Source organism: Dunckerocampus dactyliophorus, chromosome 5, assembly GCF_027744805.1.
Source record: "Dunckerocampus dactyliophorus isolate RoL2022-P2 chromosome 5, RoL_Ddac_1.1, whole genome shotgun sequence".
Taxonomy (NCBI): Eukaryota; Metazoa; Chordata; class Actinopteri; order Syngnathiformes; family Syngnathidae; genus Dunckerocampus; species Dunckerocampus dactyliophorus.
The window spans coordinates 17,365,615-17,385,950 of NC_072823.1; the positions used below are offsets into that span (position 1 = coordinate 17,365,615).

At 40.6% G+C, this 20,336-nt stretch overlaps 1 protein-coding gene across 3 annotated transcripts in view; it reads left to right on the plus strand.

Annotated features, from left to right (window-relative positions):
• Window positions 1-242: 242 nt before the first annotated feature.
• Window positions 243-20,336, plus strand: part of grm3 (glutamate receptor, metabotropic 3) — a 61,423-nt gene continuing 41,329 nt past the window's right edge. Inside the window, exons 1-3 of one of the 3 annotated variants that reach the window (XM_054775650.1) lie at window positions 243-405; window positions 11,708-11,769; window positions 14,543-20,124. In XM_054775650.1, the coding sequence (XP_054631625.1) occupies window positions 19,813-20,124 (312 nt within the window). In that variant the 5' untranslated portion in view covers window positions 243-405; window positions 11,708-11,769; window positions 14,543-19,812. The remainder of the gene's footprint in view (window positions 406-11,707; window positions 11,770-14,542; window positions 20,125-20,336) is intronic. The other 2 variants (XM_054775649.1, XM_054775651.1) reach the window with 2 other exon arrangements.

Here is a 20,336-nt window from a genome sequence, read left to right on the forward strand (position 1 = left end):
CTTGTGTTGTTGATCAGAGTGGTAAACATGTGCAATGTGTGTGTCTGCATGTGTATGTGTGTGAGTATGGGGGGTGAATGGCTAAGTTTTCGTTTTATCCAATAAAAATGTCTTCTTGCAAGATCGATTGTTGTTGCTAGGAGACTGAAGCATCCTTTGGCAACGGGCTACAGCTCACCACGTCTGTTGTTTCTTCCCCCCCTCTCTCGCTCTCTCCCATATTCACACACTCTCACACAGACACACACTTTCTCTCTCTTTCTCTCTCTCTCGCTCACACACACACAGCATCATCCTCTCTCTCAGCGCGACTCCTCCGGGGGATCGGGAGTAGACGCTCAAACTTCCAGCAGCTTCCCATTTGTGCACAACCTTTGAGAGGGGATCCACGACGACGACAACAAGGTGGGTAAAAACCAACAACATGTTCCTCACCTGTGTGTGTTACTCTTACATGTTTGTTTGTTTAAAGAGAAAAGAAATGAGTCATTTAGCGGGTGTTGAACTTTGCTTCAAATGTGTGGATCTCCTTATGCGATGCTTCTACTGGTAGCTGGATTAGGTGATGAAGAGACCCACTTTGCAATCTCTGCATGATAACGAAGGTGAAATGATGCAGTCATGTGCCAGGAGAAGTTCTTTGGCTTTAGACAGAAGCACACGTTCTGCAGTTTTTTTTGTTATTTCTTCTGGGATTGTGGAGACATGCATACAGGTGGATCATCTGATAACTGCATGTGGTCCTGATACAACAAGCCTAGGAGTGCACCAATCCTTTTTTAGGGAGAGGGTGGGGGTGCAATTAAAAGTGCAGACGGAGCAAATTTTGCATTAATAGGGATGGCTCTCGATGTGTTCTGTTATGGAGGCTTAACTTTTCCCCTGCGAGTGGCTGATTAGCGCTTAGTTAAGGTGTTGCACATTTAAGTTGCAGTGACCAAAAATGTACTGTATGCTCTGCCTGCAGAGAGGTGTGTCTTATTGTGTGACCTTGCATTCTCCTCATACCCTTAAAGTACTTTATAGAAATGCAAATTCTGATTTTATTACATAGTATGGTTAAGGCCACAACATTAGGTATGCTGAATATAACAAATATATTGTTTTCTCAAAGTCTGTCAATCAAAACTGAGCATTATCATATTTGTAAAGGCTGTTTAATATGCTTAATAATGCTTAATACACAGTGCAGGTGTAATGTGAATGTACAGTATGCCACATTGAGCACCAGTAAATATGAAAACTCGTCTTCAAATAACATATAGACTGTATTTCTCTATAAAACATAAGTAAGACAAATTGATAAAATACATAATCAATTATAAAGCTTCTCTGTCTTTAGTCACATTTTTTTGATGCAATATTTTTTGTATTGGAATTTGGCAGGTGTACCTAATGTTGTGGCCTGCGAGTATATGCATAGAATATTATTTTTGTGCTTTGTGTGATTTCCTACTAATATGCATTTTTTGATGGTATGTCTGATATAATGATATTTCTGTGTTATATACTCATACAGTATATACAGATTTAAATACCCTAGTACATGTTTTATTTGATTATTTTATTAGTGCGGTAATGGTGGGTCAAACAAAGTGGAGGTGTGGGTGGTCAAACCTTAAAGACACCTTTGTGTTCTGCATAAATGTGTTGTTAGTGTGTGTGTGCGTGTACTCAAAGGCTGTGTATTTATGTGAGGAGGCGAGTCTGCAACATGGCCTTGTGTTTCAGCATTTCTGTGCAAGTGAATATGCTTACATGAGCTCCTGTTTGAGCACCTTGGTGTGTGTATGTGTGTGTCTAAATGGCCTTGTAGCTTCCACACAGCACCTCTCTCTGGACTGCGTGCAGTACACAGCTACATGCACAGCAGTGGAAAAGAACCCAAAGCAGTTTGTTACAAACTTTTGGAAGGTTTTGCATCATGACTATCCAGGTTTTTATAGTGAATTCGAGTACATTTGTGTTCTGAAGGAATACATGCTGCAGAAACCAAATTGCACAGGAATACTGTTTATTGTGTTTACAAGAAAGGAAAACCTTTCATGACATGGTCTCGACTGCAAATACCCCACCCCCGTGCACAGAAATAGTCCATCCATCTATTTTCTATGCTGCGTAACTTAATTAGGGTCGCGGGGGTATGCTGGAGCCTATCCCAGGTACACCCTGGACTGGTCGCCAGCCAATTGCAGGGCACCATTCACACTCACATTCATACCTATGGACAATTTAGAGTCTCTGGTTAACGTAACATGCATGTTTTTGGAATGTGTGAGGAAACCTGAGTACCAGGAGAAAACCCACGCACGCACGGGGAGAACATGCAAACTCCCCACAACATGCTAACCACTCGACCACTGTGCGGCCCAACAGTAATAGTGCATCCTTAAAATTGTTTAAACACGATTTTTGGAGCAACTCAAGGTTTTGTGAGTTAGTAGTTTTGTGCAAGCTCCTCAGATCATGTGACGCCTCCAATGGTGTATGGCTTCTGAAGTAAGCAATGGGCTGGGACAGGCGTAATGACCAACTTAATGGCGCACAATAGCTACTGTAGGCTATATGGAGGAGAAAGAAGTGCATATACGGTCATACACAGTTTATACAAATGCAACATTCAGTTCAGTAGTTTTACGTAACTAGTACAATGGGATGCATTTGATTCTCTTTTTTTTTGCCGGGGGGGGGGGGTAATATGCATCTGAAGTTGGACAAAATAGTTTGGCTTTTCCACCACACTGATTCCAAAAGAAGAACCAACCTCAAGATTTGTTATTCAAGTTCAGTTAAGTTAATTATGTGCAATATTAACAGTTTCACTTATTTTTACACTTGCATGTAGGCCTGTCACGATAAATCGATAATTATGAGGCCCTCGATAAATTGCTCGTCTCTCTGTGCCACACAAACTGAATGACAAGAGGGTTCACTCTGCATCTGTCTGTGCGCATAGGTCCCATAGTGGAATGAACGGAGAGAGTGGGGTAGTAGCTAGTAGCGGGGCTACTAGCTACTACCCTACTGCCCTACAACCAGTTAGCTTTGTGAGCCAGCATACACTTGAATGACGGAACAAAAGCGATAGTTTTTATGGTGAATTCCACAGCCGCAGTGTGGGAATATTTTGGTTTTAAGCAGAATGAACACGGTGAACACATGAACGTCGACGACCGACAAGGACAGTTTTCTCAACTGGGAAAAAAAAAATATTGATGGAGGTGCTCAAGCAGCGGAGCCTTCGTCCCGACAGTCAATGGTTACTGACGCGTTTGGTCAGCAAATATAAACAAAACAGTACAAAATGGGGTGCACTCACAGACAGTGTCGCTGGCTTTATTGGACAAACATACATACAAGCAACTTCTATGTCAAGCTAATGTCTCGCACAGGTACACCATACACTATACTTGAGTACCATCTAGTGGTTCAAATGTGAATTACACCTCTCATGAAAATAATTAAAGAAAAAAATTGTCTCACAAATTGTTGCCAGTAATATCAAATATCGACGGTAATTTGTAGCACAATTATCGACCAGCAGAATTTGTTATTGTGACAGGCTTACAAGCATGACAGTTGACATTCATATGACATGAAGTTATATCTGACCAACATCTTAGGAGAAAAATATACCTGAAACAATCGCTTTCATGCGGTGTAGAGGCTGTGCTGTGTGTTGGTCTGGATAGTGATGCAGGAAAGTGTGTGTTGGAATTGAGCGCTGCTGTTGGCGTTTTAAGGTTGCCAATAAAGTTTCAAAAGTGCGTTAGCCTCTGTGTGCACTTGTTGCAGATGGCTTAGTTTGCATTAATTTAGCACCAAAATGAGACGATGACAGCTACTTAGTTTTTTGGTCCGGTCACTAGCGTTTATGCATTCCTAGTGATACATAATACGCAAGTGGTTAACTTCTTTTTAGACTTGTGTGACACTTACAAATGTTAAAAAGAGGCACAAATGGATTGCATTATTGTTTGGTCAGAAAGTGAACTTATTTTTACAACTTTTTATTGTGACGGTTTTACCCTGGAAAAGATTAATTCCATTTCCATGATTATTTCCTATGGGGAAAATATAAATCAGAGTTAAATTGTGTGTTGACTGTATTTGTGTGTGAATGCTGAGATGCTACCACTACACTGAAAAGGACAGTAATAAACCAAAGCCCTTAAATGCTTGTTAATTCATTGCAGCAGTTCAGATAAATTGCTCTCCTAGTGGCTGTGAGCAATATAGCAATGACGAGCAATATGAAATAGAATCATAGATGTAATAAATGCTCTTGTCACATATACTTTTGACTGCAGTATCATGTTTAAAGGAGCACTCCACTCATTTTGTAAGACGAAGTAAATCATCCTCCAGGTTTAGAGGTTCCACGTGTAAACACTTGTGCATCTTCAACTGTTTTGATACTTATGCCTAATCGTCTGATGCTCTGTTCTTCCTGTAAGCGTTGAAAGTTGTTACTGTCATGCCACTCTAGTGTTAATCAGCAGGCAGCTCCACTGGAATTCCATCTTTAAAACTAATTACCTCTTTTTCCCTTCAAGTCCTTCAAGGCTTCCTCCTCAAGTGCTCGGCTCGTCAGGTTTTTGTGTTGTGATACTTTTGGTGTTGTGCCACTTTGCTCTACGTCGCCACTACGCCAGCCCTTCTGACAGCGTCTTGAGCCTGTTGTAGCACTTCTTTACTTGCAATTCTTTACCAAAGCACTAGGGGCAGTGTTTTCCTGAACGTGAACAACCACAACTCTCGTTCAGTGGTGCCAATTTGTTGCTAAATCTGGCGACATTCCAAACCCTCTGGGAGACATATTTTCTTAAAAGCGACTAGCGACAAATCTAGCTACATTTTCTGGCGGCGTTGGAGAGTTTTCTGGTATTTGGGGAAAGCACGAGAAAGTGAAAGCTTGTATTGATTTGCAGTTTGTTTTCTCACTGAGCAGTAGCAGGTGCTCGTGAGAGGTCTGGTCAACCCACAAAGTAGTCACAAGCCGTCAGCTCCCGCTGCACACTGAGAGCATAGTGGAGCTCCACGTATCCATGAATCACGCACGCTCAAAGCGCGATGCCAGCAGGGTGGATGTCACCCTGTTTTACAGAGCGAGATCTAAAACGTAAATGTTTCTTAATCGTCATTAAATTACCACTCAAGCCTCATTGGGACTCAATGATGAGGTCACTTACCTCTCGGTGTGTCAGAACGTGTGATGGGAGAACGATGTGTGATAAGTTAAGCAAGTAGTCCCAACTACAAGATAAAACGTGGGGGCTGGAGGTGAGTCCGGATGTAATTATTACGCTGTCTAGACTTTGAGAATTGCTGGCCGAGATAAAATATAAAAAATATATATATTTTGATGAAGTGATGGCCAATATTAAATTATCAAACTAAGAATCAAGTTTACTTGTAGTTGTACACATAATTAAGGTGTTTTTACTCACTTTTTTTGTCTCTCCTACTAGGTTCTGCTTTTTTCCTACAGTATCTGTTACAACATCATATGCAAATTAGCCGTTGACGCCATCTAGCGACTTCTGGCGACTTCTAGGACAGCCAATACCTGCTTATCATACTAAGGAGTTGGCAACAGTGCTCTCCTTGACTTGCTGTCGCGCAAGTGAACATCCAGATCGTTGTTGGAGTTGGAACTAATCAATGTGGAACATCAGTCACTTTTATTGTACACGTTGTTCCAAATCTGTTCATATTTACGTCGTATTTATATAACTGCTCATATTTACAAATTGCATACTTCTTTGCTGAGACGCTCCTCAAGCTGCGCCATTGTTACTTTTGTTTTGCCGGACTTTTTCGCAGGAGGGAAAAAACAGAAATTATGTGCTAAAAAAATGCAGACCAAAAGCAGCTCTGCAGTCCACGTCGCCATTGACGCGAGGTTGCTTGTGCCGGCGCATTGACATTGTAGCATAAGGAAGCCTTAATGAAGAGAGAGAGCAAAGTGCCTGAAGATCACTGCTGCTTCCGTCTCATCCACACACACACACAGAGGGTTAGCCCTGCACCGCCACACCCCCTCCTCTACATTCACAGCCATTCATACACAGACATTCACTCAGTGGATGAGGCGGGAGGAAAGGCCAGTGGGATGTACGCCTGCAATGTCTCTGAGAGAGATCAGACTCTTGAATAAATGATGAACTGAAGGAGAGAAGCTTGGTTCATGTGTCTGTGCGTGCGTGTGTGTGTCGTCATCTGTCAGGTAAATAAGTCTTGAGACATTTGTGGTTTGTTAAACAGTGTCAGAGGGGGAGGCGACAGCTGAGCCTTTGCGTCGTCTGAGAGCTCAGAATTTTGTCAGCTCGCCATGATACTAATTGGACCAAAGGGTGCAGAACTGGGTCAGTGTTTGGGATGAGCAATTATGATAACAACTAGAATCAACACGGGCAGTCTCTTGCATTAGAAATTTGGTTTTGCTGGTAGAGTTTGTGCAAGTGTTTGTCATTTTTACATGATAAATGCATCGATAATATATATTTGTGGGCTGCAGGGATGATGTCAAACAACTGTATGTTTAAAAAAAGAAGAGCGCTATTAATAGTTCATGATTAAAGAATAAAGTCATCATTTTAGAAGAAAAAAATGTATGTTAAAAAAATCCTCTTTTTTTCTTGTTAACGCATGGGATTTTTAAAAATATACCATATTTCCCAAAATACAGTAGTAGCCTCCACTGGAATAGACGCCATGATTAGGCGAATTCAATGATTAGCCGGATGAGTCATAAAAAACACAAACAAAAATACTGAAGCCATCAAGTACAATGCCTTTGAATACCAAGAAAAGTGTGATATCAAGGCGATGTATTAATATTATTAATATTATGCATACATTCTAAATTTATATTATTATTATTATACGTTTATACTTTCAAAAATGTTTTTATCTATGCCACTTCTCCTCATTAGGGTCGCGGGGGCATGCTGGAGCCTATCCCAGCTGACTTCGGGCGACAGGCGGGGTACACCCTGGACTGGTCTCCAGCCAAGCGCAGGGCACATATAGACAAACAACCATTCACTCACATTCATACCTATGGACAATTTAGAGTCGCCAATTAACCTAACATGCATGTTTTTGGAATGTGGGAGGAAACCGGAGTACCTGGAGAAAACCCACACACGGCGAGAACATGCAAACGCCACACAGATATGCCCAAGGTCTTCCCGATCTCCAGACTGTGATTGTATGACCAACATGCTATCCACTAGTCCACCGCGCGGCCCAAAATGTTTTTATATACATGTATATTTATATATATATATATATATATTATACACTATTGTCCTCACATACAGTACAGATTAAACTGATAACTGTGGATTCCAGCTGCTAACTTTGATGCTAACCACAAAAGCACCACACTTTGAGCATTGTAAAACGATTCAGATGCATCAGAGTGGGGTGTCTTGGCATCTGCCACTCAGATATTGTAAACGAGTTTCCTGTGCAGTTTTTAAAATTATTTAACGTCATGCGCATATTAGCGTTCATTAATCCAGCCTGCCTAGGTTATTGCTCTGTATTTTCTTTAAAATAGTGTTATTTTGCAAGAAAGAGTTTCTCTTGACTTAGAGTAATATAAATTATTTTATAGAGCATCATTATACTGTATATATATATATATATATATATATATGTATATATATATATATATGTTAATATATATATACATGTATAAATGTTAATACTGTCAATAGACTGCAATTGAGTAAATAAAAACCTATGGCCACTGTATGACGAAATACAGTAGGTGGTCAAATTATGTCATTTTATTATTTCAGATTGTATTATCACATCCACACTGATTATGTCATGAAGAAATTACAGGCACATTAATTGTGTATTTCATTCATTTTCAGTCAGATGTAGAGGTGCGCTGTGACTCACACTCCACTTTGAACCCTCTCAAAGCTTCAACTCAGCTTTTTTCCCTGCTACCAGCCACACACCTGGGAATTACTGTGCATTTGGAGCTATAAATATTTCTGAAATGTATCATGAATAATCATATATACCCTCAGCTTACCAAAAAAAATGAGTGCCATTTTGAAGCAATATGAACTATAATGAAACTCAACAGACAGCAAACCTCCACAGTTTTGTCCACAGTGGATCCTCGCATATTTGCGATTCAGCATCCACGACCCCACCCTCATTTCTTTTTTTTTTTTGTAGCAAAAACCTCCCCATTTGTGCTTTTGGTCTTAAAAAAAAAGGCTTTTTTGCTGAAGACTCATTACCTGCTAGACTTACCCTAAATTGGTAATAATTATGATTATATTAAATTTGTGATAATGTAGCATAAAATGTCAGCATAGTTGTAATATAATAACATAATACTAACAGTAATATTGCATTCTTTGCGAGTTTGAGTGGCACAAGAAATTGTCAGAGGAAAACTTCATTTTGTTTCAAGAAAGTGCTTTTTTATTTGGTGAAAGTAGCTTAGCAAACACTCCCCCATACAGCAACACAGCACAAAAGAACAGAAGGTCATCAACTCAAACCACTATCTCACTTAACACAAACACAAGGCATGCTGGGAAGCCCATGTGCACACTTCCCCAACACGCTGCCTTGTACTTCCTGCTGGTTGCGGCACATCCACAGGAACGGAGCACCAGAAAAAGGTAATGACACTTTTGGATCTGTTAAAGGAAGGAAAAACATTTGCCACACTCGCCATTATTAGAGTGAATGAAGGAGGGACGTCAGAAGCACTGCAAAAGCAGGTTTTAAAGTTTAAAGCGTCAGATCGCGTTGTGCCGTACATATTTTCATCACCATCATCATTGTACGCTGTAGTTCATTCGTGGTGACTACCTGTACATTTTAACATTTTAAATACTTACTAAGGTTGTGATGCAAATTACAGGGCTTACTTAAGCTTGGATTGTTTTATTGTCGTGAGCGAACAATGGTAATGACAGAAATGGGGAGGGTTCTGGAGCTGAATCTAATCTAACAATTACAACAGTCACTTTTATCCTAGTGTCGTAACATACATCAGCTGATTCTGATTATGCAGTGGTTCTCAGCTGGTTTGTCTGTGAGACCCACCATCACCTCCAAAATGACAAGCAGCGACCAAAATTGCTGACATTTTTAAAATAATATTTTTGTATATGTAGCGTGTGGGAAAGCGTCGCTACTACAAGGTTACCCAGCATGCTTTGTGACTTGTAAATATCGGTGTGGTTTTGAGAGTATGTTAGTGTGTAAGTGTAATAAAATCTACATCAAGAGGTTGCCTACAGCCACAGCTGTTAATGCCAATATTGTTGACTCAGTGCTAATTAGAGACCTCTGCGGTTATTTGCTTTTGGAGACTATGCACCAGGCATCTAGGTGGTGAATTGAACAGAGGCGTTAATTGGAGTATTCACGGTACGTTCGTAATGGAAAAGACGTTGGTCAGATTCTGCGCAAGTCAAGTATTCACACCTATGAGCGATTTAGGGGCTCAAAATTATGTGTGAAACAATATACAAAACCTGGCAACATCAAAGCTTTGTCTACCTGCTCCAGCCACTTGCTTTATTTCTTGTCTGTTCATGATGCCATTGTTTACGCTCTTACAATCCATTGTAACCTCCATAGCACCTTGTGTTCTGGCCGCCCGTAGGACAGACTGCAACGGTGTGAACATGAATTAAGCAGGAGCCAGCGGCGCTAGTGCCACGGCTCATTTGAATGATGCTCCATGATAGCTCCCAGGGTCATTACATGACATTTACGTTGATAGATGTCATGCACAGATGGGTAATTCTTCCTTTGACAGGCCAGCCATCATCCACCACTGATGAAATAGTCATCTGATGAATGTGGTCTCTTTTTAGGCAAACCACCAAAATGAAGGAATTCACACTGAATGGAGCTTAAAGTGGAGGACAATGTCAGACAAATTAGGGGCTGGCACATATAACTAACCCAAGCCTTACAAGGCTTGCATTGATGGTCACTTTTTGTGAATAATTAAATGATATTAATTAAATGTTCAAATTTCTAAACATTTTTTCCCATAGGAAATAATTAGAAGTTTCCTGATACAACGTTTTCACTTCCGATATGATACGATTGCAGCCTTGAAAATCGACATGGGCTCTATCTGGGCGCTGCTCGATAGAAGTGCTGGGGCTGATTCTGGAATGGACTGCTTGTATCGGAGTGCTAATATGAAAATGTTAGTTGCAGGCCATTATAATCCAATACTCATTTTTTTGCTGATATTGGGCTGATAACAATATCGGATTGGGACCATCCATATTCTGTGCCGCTTATCCTCACTAGGGTAGCGGGGAGCTTGCCTATGCTGGAGCCTGTCCCAGCTGCCTTTGGGCGACCTCATACCAGTGGACAATTTAGACAATAGACAGTGGACAATAGAGGGTTGCGACATGCATGTTTTTGGAATGTGGGAGGAAGCCGGAGTACCTGGAGAAAACCCATGCACGCATGGTGAGAACATGCAACCTCCACACAGAGATGCCCAACGGAGATTCGAACCCAGATCTTCCAGATCTCTTGACCACTAGGCCACCGTGCAGCCTCGGATTAGGGCATTCCTCAAAATCATGTCAAGTCACTGATTTTGGCTGAAACTGTTGTCATCACAAAATATATATTAACTGTACAGGTAACATTTTAGATAACATTTTCCTGTCATGCAAGCATAGAATTAATTAACCATTATATAATACAAATACAAAATAACACCCCTTTTCACCTCTACACTTGTATTACCCAATGTAGTAGGCATAATAAGACAACATTAGACATAAATAAGACAAAACATAGACTCACACGCATTGGGAGAGTTGTTTTTTCTGGACAGCATACTTCCTGCTGTGGCTATTGTCTCATCAATGTAATTACTGACACCTAAAAGGCCGTAGTCAACCACAAAACAGCAATAATTTATTAATTTATTTTGAAAAAGCATGATAGAGTGAAGCAGCAAAAATGCAACAGCGAAATGGCGAGGGGCGATTGTACATCACTCATTATGATCCAGTGCAGTTGTACACCAGTGCAAGCTACCGCCACAATAATAAACATTTTGTTAAATAAAATGTGTGATAGCTAAAGTAAAACAGTGAACTCCTATTTAAAAATTTACATATCCAATTTGCTTAACACAAAGGAACAAAGCTGCACATATTTGCCATCAAGTATCCCGAATGTGACGGTGAAACAGACTGCTAATGCATAGCTTTAATTAAGGCGCACTTGTTTCTATTGTTGGTTGCTAACATAGCTTTTGACACTCTTCCTCTGTATCTCTAATGAATAGACTCTGCTATTCACATCAGTGCTGCAGCAGTGGCTTCCTGAGTTGTTTAAAAAGGATGCATGTGGAGGAAAGCAAACAAAACAGACCAGCATACTAGGCTGGGTCTTGTGGGCTCTGCTCTCTTAGTGCACTGCGCTCCATCCATCGACCCTGCATGACTGCCCTCAGCTGGATGCGTGTCCTCCACAGCACCCCTGCCTGTTAAAGGGGGTGCAACATGGGAAGAGAAGGAGGTGGATGTGGGGGGTCGGGGCATGCTGTGGTGGTGCCATGGTGTTCAGTTACTTCAGACTGGACAGTGAAATCAGCCTGCTGCTCCAGCTCATATTGTTTATTCTGATTTGGTTGTTTACCCACTTCATATATGTCTCTCTTTAACAGGTGTGGTAATGTTGCTGCATGCCATTTGCCATCTGTTCCTGTCCCTGTCCCTTTTAATTCAGGTAAGACACTGTTTTATGATTGACACGCTTGTAATAAGCAAATATACACTCATAGTCTACGCGTGTTTTATGTGTTTCATTAAACAATTGTCTTAGCTTAGTAGGGTGTCACAAGACACCCAACTCACCAGACGAGGCGATCCACGAGATTGGGTTCATGAGTCGAGACGAGACAAGATTTTAACATTAATTTGAAGAAAAGTACAATGAAAAAATACGACTGGACAAACAGACTTTTATTTTACTGAGTCCAAAAACAATGCAAGTGCGTTTTGAAATGTTTATTGCCCCACAAATTGACACTCAAAGATATTGTCAACATATTTTGAGACCAAATAAACCAATGTTATGATAATATACAATAATAATAATAATAACAATAAATAATGATGATAATAGTAATAATACAGCTCACTGTTTTTTGCTTTTCTACTTGTCTTTGTCTAGGGGCTGTCCAGCTGTCCTTTGATAGTTATAACTAAAACAAATATATAACTAAACAGTATAATGAAAAACATTATATATTTATTTCAAGTAAAATCTTTGTCTTATTATTAGTTATTAGTATCACAATTTTAGCTTTGTGAGGTCTTTTTGCTGTATTTTTCCAATTTGTGGGGTTTTTTGTTTTATTTTATTCCTGCAATGAGCCAGTGTCAACAGATGGCCCCTGCGCCACACTTTGGACACCCATGTGTGTTTTGCCAGGAAGGCGTGTGTGTTCACACCCGAACATCTATGCGGGTTGATCTGACAAATCTTAAGTAAACTTGATCAAATGTAAAATCACTACAGCTTCTGCTTGGACATCAACAAATAACAGAGTGACGCTGTGATCACCGGGGTAGGTTGGATTGCAAGGTGTGCCTAAAGCACTGAATGTGCATTTCCAATGATGCCTTGCACACCGCAACTTCCATATTACTGCATTATCATTCTAGTAGCGATGCCATAGTTCACAGTCTGATTGGCTTCTGGCTGCCCTGTTCTCACGATACAGCTTTTCTTCTAACGAGAAATCTCATCACGCTTTAATCGTGTGACGAGATCTCTTGACACCTCTATAGATTAGCATAGACTCTAACTAGGCAATACTATTCCAATGACACACTTTGTCTTGACTTAATGGTGATGTATTGTTCTTCACGTCTGAAGCATCGAGCTATAGAAATGAAAACACTACAAATCATATCAATCAAATCATCAAATAACTAATGACCTATCACATGATCAAACATGTATATATTTTTAAGAACATAAGGTAATATAATAATAATATGTGTGAGTACCAGGAAGAAAAGCTCTGACTCGATTAGGAAAAGTGGTTTGGTGCAAGCTATTGGTTTGCATAAATGGATCTCTAGACCCCGAATATAAGACTGTTTTTGAGACTCAGAGTCTTTTCTAGGGAAGAAATACCAACTTACACAAGTAAATGCTGTACATTGCAGACGTTTGCAATATTTGCCCACTCTTTTTTGCAATGGCTTTCACAATCTGTCAGATTGCAAGGGCATCTCATGTGTGCAGGTCACCCCACACATTTTCAATTGGGTTTTTTCCGGAAAAAAACATATTAGGCAGGAAAAAAAGAATGTGTTTACATGCCCCATTTTTACCTGATTTGCATGCTGTTTAATTAAAAGAAACATGCAGTGTCACATTACTAAAAGTTGCCTCATTTTGATAGCACAGTCAGATAGGTCCCTCCGCGTCCAGCCTTTATGCTAAGCTAACCGTCAGTTGGCTCCGCTTGCTTCATATTTAAATGATGACATCTCAATCAATGCTCTCCTGGCGCTTTGCAGATCCAGAGCAGGAGAGAGAGAGAGAGAAACCCAAACACGTGTTGAAGCATTTGTTTAAAGTCCACACCTGTGTGTTTGCATTTGCATTTTATAAATGGCACAGAGGGTTTTTAATACCATAGTACTTTACAATTGTAAAACTAAACAAAATCCAATACACCTGTATACAAGTATGCAAAAGGAAAAAGTGTTACTTCTCATTTCACATTTTTATTATTTTATTTTGTTATTAATGACTTTAACAAATTCACCATTCACCATAATGCCATTTGTCGTTATCACCTTGATAAATTTCATAAGATCAATTTAGAGCAAATTTGCCTGTGGATTTTGTAGAATTTTGCACAAAAACTACAAGATTGTGTTGAGTATAAATCAGGTTTGTTTGTGTCAGAATGCTTCACTTTTTTAGTGGTTAATTTTTGATTATTCACAGAAAGGAGAGGAGAATTAATCCATTCGTCTAATATAGCAAAGGAAAGTTTTGGATGTAGTCTAACTTTGAAACAAAGGGCTCAACAATAACTCAATGGTGGAAGTGCACTTTCACGTTATTTCTGCACGGTCTGCAATATTTTTGTTCATCGGGAAAAAAGTATGGTTTCCTGGCATGTACTTTGCTTTGCTCTTGTAACTAGACACAGTGTTTGGGTATTTTCCAAGACGTTCTAATGAAGCAAGCGTTCAATTTCAGTGAACAAAAGAACGCCGGGAGATACTATTTTGGCCATTTCTAGGAAATGATTTCATGCGCACTGCTCAAGAGAGGCCTCTTATTAGAGTCCCAGCTGCGTAAATATACACTTTTATATAACAGCGCACACATCTGCATCTAAGCGCTGTTACGTAAAATTAAACACAGCATATGCTCGTCCTTGTTTGCAGCATTCTCCCCAGACCCGTCTGAGAACAATGGATGTTACTTTTGATATTGTTTGTTTCTCTTTTCCCCACTTTCCTTGCAGCCTGTCTCCTCCTGCAAAGATTGGAGTTAATGTTCGTATCATCAAATAAATGTCAACTTGCCTCCTGTGGGATTCTGTCAGGAAGGCAAATCTTCTCCACTTGATAGAGACGAGAGCAACTTCATCATACAAATCGTGCTCAAAATGTTATTAGCGCCACGCTTCTGTCTGTAATTATCATTCATCTAGGTGTCCTCAACATTCCCGACATCTGTTGAAGAAAAGAGGGAGGTAGCAAGACATAGAAATAGTCTGCTTTTAGGTCAACTCCTGAGAGAAGCAGAGGTGTGGGTGGGGGTGGGGGCGCTGTTTGTCTTTACGCGTGTGTCATATTACAGAGTAGAGTGGTAAAGATATGGCAGCTGCCTGAAGAAAAATCTCAGCTGCCTGCATCCGAGGAAAGCTTTCATCCTCCTACCTGCACACCAAAAGAGGGCGGGGGGCATACACTCTCTCATGTACAAGATGAGAATCAGACCACAGATGCCTGCAATCAACTGAAATTTCACAACAAGCTTGCTGAATTGAATTTCATAATCCAAACCTCAATCCTCTGAGGACTGTTGAGATAGCCTGAGAGACTGTTGCAAAGAAAACCTCTATTTTGTATTTGCAAAAGTGGATATACAGTCAGGGCCGCACGGTGGTCTAGTGGTTAGCATGTTAAGCAGCTTTGTCAAATGATGGGGTGCAAAATGATCCGGACTGTGACCCAGGGGTTGGGCACCCCATCATTTGACAAAGCTGAATCTTGGAATCAATGACTTCTCATGCCCAGTGCATAAAAGGTCAGAATCAATGTTGCGAATGTTGCTGAATTGTATCAGCCACTTCCACACGTGATATAATACACACACAGCACACTCCAATCGGGAAGCTGATCAGATCGATCCATGCTGGCTTGGTTGTCCAGTCGGCATTGTAATCACAGCCCAGTGTAAGTGAAATGTGCAGATGAAGGTCACAATCAGCCAAGGAATCAAAAGGTCAGGTCTTCCCCCCTCCCCCCCACCGAAAATACTAACATTTAGCTGCATCAGCTCTCACATCTGATTTATTGCCTCGGATTGATCACAGCAGAGCCTCCATTCATGTAGTGGTAATTAATGCTTTTGGACCTGAAAGTGATCTTATTCTCAAGAGCAAAACTGTGGGGTCAGCAGTGTTTCTTCTGTAAAGTGTTTCTTCATTCATGTTTATACTCAGTGTTGAACTTGGCTTTACAGAGAGAGATTGCTTCTGCAGTTTGGTTTTTGTCTTCAAATACATGAAAACCTGTTTACGATCTTCTAAATATGGGTTTTAACATTATTAGGACCCTCTGGACATGAAGTAAAACCAATATACTCACCTTTACACTCGTAATATCCATTAAAGTAGATATAATCAGAGAAAATAAGCCATGCCTGATACAACTAAAGGAACATTTGTTTGGACAAATATAATGATGATAACAAATTTAGCTCATAAGAGTTGAATTTAAGAGCTGATATCTAGCAACATCCATGGTTTTCTTGATAATAACCAAAATCACTTAAGTTCTCACATGAATAGCTATAGCATTGTACTGACAAAAAATGTAACTCTTATGAGCTATTTTTGTTGTCATTGTTATATTTGTCCAAACAAAGGTACCTTTAGTTGTATCAGACATTAAAATGAATAAGAAACTGATGAAAGAAGAGTGGTGTAATACTTTTTTACATGACTGTATGTAACCTATACATATGTGACAAATTCAACTGCTTGTGTGTGTTGCAATAAATGTGTTCCGGACATGTGGACAGGAAGTGACGTCGGGGGTTCAGACTTGAGTTTTAGCTGGATTACGGCCACAACAGTATCCCATGTTATTATTATGATGATTATTATTATTGTGCCTGTTGTGATATAATTCAAATCTGCAATACAATCCTGTTGTCTGGAGCTTTTGTGTTTCACCTACTGACACCTAGTAACCTGTGTACAATACTGAACCGCAATATTGAACCGCAATGTGGCAAGGGAAGACTTACCTTAAATAGGGTGTCAGTTTCTGTCTCCTCCTTGCTCAGAGTTGCTCACAGTCACTTCCTTAATCACGCTTAAGCTAAGATTACTTGCTCGGAATTTTTAGGCTAAGTTAGAAGCTTTCTGAGAGGACTCTGAGAAGCTTTGTGAATACGGGCCCTGGTCTTGACTTGGTCAAGCCTCCTCATACAAGTGGTATTGATTCCTTCAAGGCTTGGTCTAGACTTGATGTCAACTCCTCAAAGTCTCAGTCTTGACTTAGTCTGGACCGCTCAAACTCTTGGTCATGATTCCTTAAAGTTTGATCTTGACTTGGTCTGAATTTCTTTGAGTCTTGGTCTTGACCTTGTGCCAATCCTCAAAATCACTAAAGTCTGAGTCCCTGAACCAAACCATAATGCTTGCAAACAGGGCATAATATAAGGAATAAGCCTCCAGTATATTGGATATACAAACTGCCAAAGTCTCCAAACCGCTATTGACGCAATCTTGAGCTAAAAAAAGTTACCTCAGTTGAAGCCACAGGAGACACCATAGCATTTAAAATGTATCCATGACTCATCGATTTACATAAGAAAATCTGTAGAGTGAAAGTGAGTCCATGTCTATTGAAGTATTTCAGTGGTGGTTCATATTAATGAACAGTGCAGTCAAAAAACAGACTGATAGCTTTGATTGAGTCGTGAACTTGGTAGTATCAGATGTCCTTGTTGTCAAACACACACACACTCGCTAGAGGAGAGCGGCAAAGTGTTGCAACAAAGATCAGATTAGAGCAGCTTTTGTGATTGGTGGTATGAGAAGTCTCATGTATCAAGCAGCCATCTGAGCTGGCTTATCCTGATACAACTAGGGGCAAACACACACACACACACAAAACCCACACCCTGAAGAAGAAAGTTTACTGTGTGATCTAAAGGATAGCCGACTGGAGATCAGCAAGGCACAATCTCCAAACAATTCAAAATCCCCTTTAGTCATGGCTGTAAGGCAGATGGAGCAGTCCCTACTCTCTGATATGAAGTACATTATTGTATCTTTAGGGCTGCAATGGCATTGTGGAGGTATCCTCTAAGAGGGTGATTATCAACTGGTGGGTTGGGACCTAAAAGTGGGCTGCGGATGCTTCCTGGGTGGGTCACAGACATCGAGTCAACAATTTTTTATCATTGTTAATGAATTCATTCATTATTAATTAATAATAATTATTACTCAAAAGAGTTGCATGACGGGCCGCACGGTGGCCTAGTGGCGACACAGTCAGGAGATCTGGGTTTGAATCTCTGTGTGGATTTTGCATTTTCTGCCCGTGCGTACGTGCATGGGTTTCTCCGGGTGCTCCGGTTTCCTCCCACATTCAAAAAATATGTATGTTAGGTTAATTGGCGACTCTAAATTGTCCATAGGTATGAATGTGAGTGTGAATGGTGCCCTGCGATTGGCTGGCGACGAGTCCAGGGTGTACCTCGCCTCTCGCCCAAAAGTCAGCTGGGATAGGCTCCAGCATACCCCCGCGACCCTCAAGAGGGTTAAGCGCCATAGAAAATAAAGGAATGAAAGAGTTTTATGATGATCACAGGAACTCAACTTTAGATATTTCACTGTAGAAATAAAAACAATACAATAAAACACCCTTATGTCCACACTATATGCATATAGAGAACATACAAATCCTTAAATCACAATTATTAACATGTGCTAATCTGGTAAACTTTCAAACAGCTAAAATTGCGCATAAAGCAAATAATAACCTGCTGAATTGTAATATGTGATGTATTCCAATGTAACTTGTAAGCATGTTCAAACTAAATGAAACCATGACCATTACCATATAGCACTGGTTATGTACAGTTGGGTAATTGTAGTATTTTAAAGTATTTTATCCCCTGTTTAAGATTACGCCCTTAGTAAGATATAAAAGTGCAGAATGTTTATAGGTTTATTGTAACAGAGTCAGAATGTAATTTTTTAAAAGCACTAAATAAAGCGGTTATGTGCACATAAAACACATAAATTAGTCTTGTCGCTTTACAAAAGTACTCCTAAGGTGAACTTGTCATGCGGATAAAAGGCACCTGTCACAGAAACGTCCATCCAAACCTATCCACCACCACGGGCAAGACCAAAGAGCTGTCAAAGGACCTCAGGAACATACTGTACACCTGCACAAACCTGGAATTGAGTCAAAGACCATCAAGACCATCACCATCAGCTTGGTGAGAAAAAGACCACTCTTAGTGCAATTATTTGTAAATGGAAGAAATACAAGATAACCGTGTGTAGCCATCGCTCAAGAGCTCCATGGAAGAGTTCACCACGTGGAGTAAGGGTGATTCTGAGAAAGGTGAGGGACTCGGCCAGAATTACAGAGGAGCTGGTTAATGATGTCGAGGGAGTTGGGACCACAGTCACCAAGAAAACAGTAAGTAGCATAATTCACTGTAATGGATTGAGATCCCCCTGGGGGTCCATCTCAATGACTTGGAAAAGCCGAACATGACCCCAACATTGTCCCTACTGTCAAACATGGAAGTGGAAACATTCTGCTTTGGCACTATTCGAAGACTTCACTGCATTAAGGGGTGAACAACTACAAGAAATGTCTGACCTGTGCGCTTGCCGAAAAGGGTTTCTCCACCAAGTACTAAGTCATATTTTGCTTGGGGGTCAAATACATATTTCCCTCAATCAATTACAAATCAATTTAGAATCTGGATTCAATGTTATGTTTTCTGGGACTTTTTACATGCTGTCTCTCTCTTTTACAATAAACCTACCCTGAAAATTCTGTTCATATCTTCGTAAGGAGGCGACTTACAAAATGAACAGGAGATCAAATACTTATTTTCCCCACTGTACCTCCTTCTGCTGGCCAATAATGTGTGCTAATTTAGAGGTTATGCTTAGCTCTCCCTTCACGTGAAAGATAGTCCACTTGAAGCTTCGACAGGTCTACTTTGTTTTCTTGAGAAACTCTTCCAAAAGTGTTTCATCCCACAGCTCCTGGCTTCTTTGAGATTGATTCAAATTGTGTTTTCTCTCTTGCAGGACTGATGTCCACATGGTGTGTCCCTCAATGTGCCCTCTTCTCTCCCTGACCATTTCATGGGCCTCAAACCGACCCCCGCTGCTCCACTCTCAAGCCTCACCCTTGGACCCTCACCCTTAATCTTCACCTTTAACCCTTCACCTCATCCACTCCGTCCTCTCCTCTTATTTTGACTTCCACCTAAAAAAAAAACCCTCTCCCCAACCCAAACATGGTTGCCCGTGCTCTTGTTATGGTCATGATGTGTCGAGGCGTCCTGCTGTCCGTTGGAGACCCGCCTCAGTCCCGTCGGGAGATTCGGATTGAGGGCGACCTGGTGCTGGGGGGCCTGTTCCCAGTGCATGAGAAAGGATCCGGGATGGAGGAGTGTGGGCGTGTGAACGAGGACAGAGGGATCCAGAGATTGGAGGCCATGCTGTTCGCCATTGACAGAATCAATATGGACAACACTTTGTTGCCTGGCGTCTCCCTCGGCGTCCACATCTTGGACACATGTTCTCGAGATACTTATGCACTGGAGCAGGTTGGTCTGGACACTTGGAAGACACCACTATGTTTCAAAAATATGCTTTCCAAAATACAAACATAATAATGGTCATTTTTATCAGGTTACCGTATTGACTCAATTGTAAGACGACCCTAAATAGAACTCAACAGTTGAGTAATATTTTTGATATTAGCATCATTAGTTCTTTGTTGTGTCCTAACTTGCCCAACCTTTGACACACTTTGTCA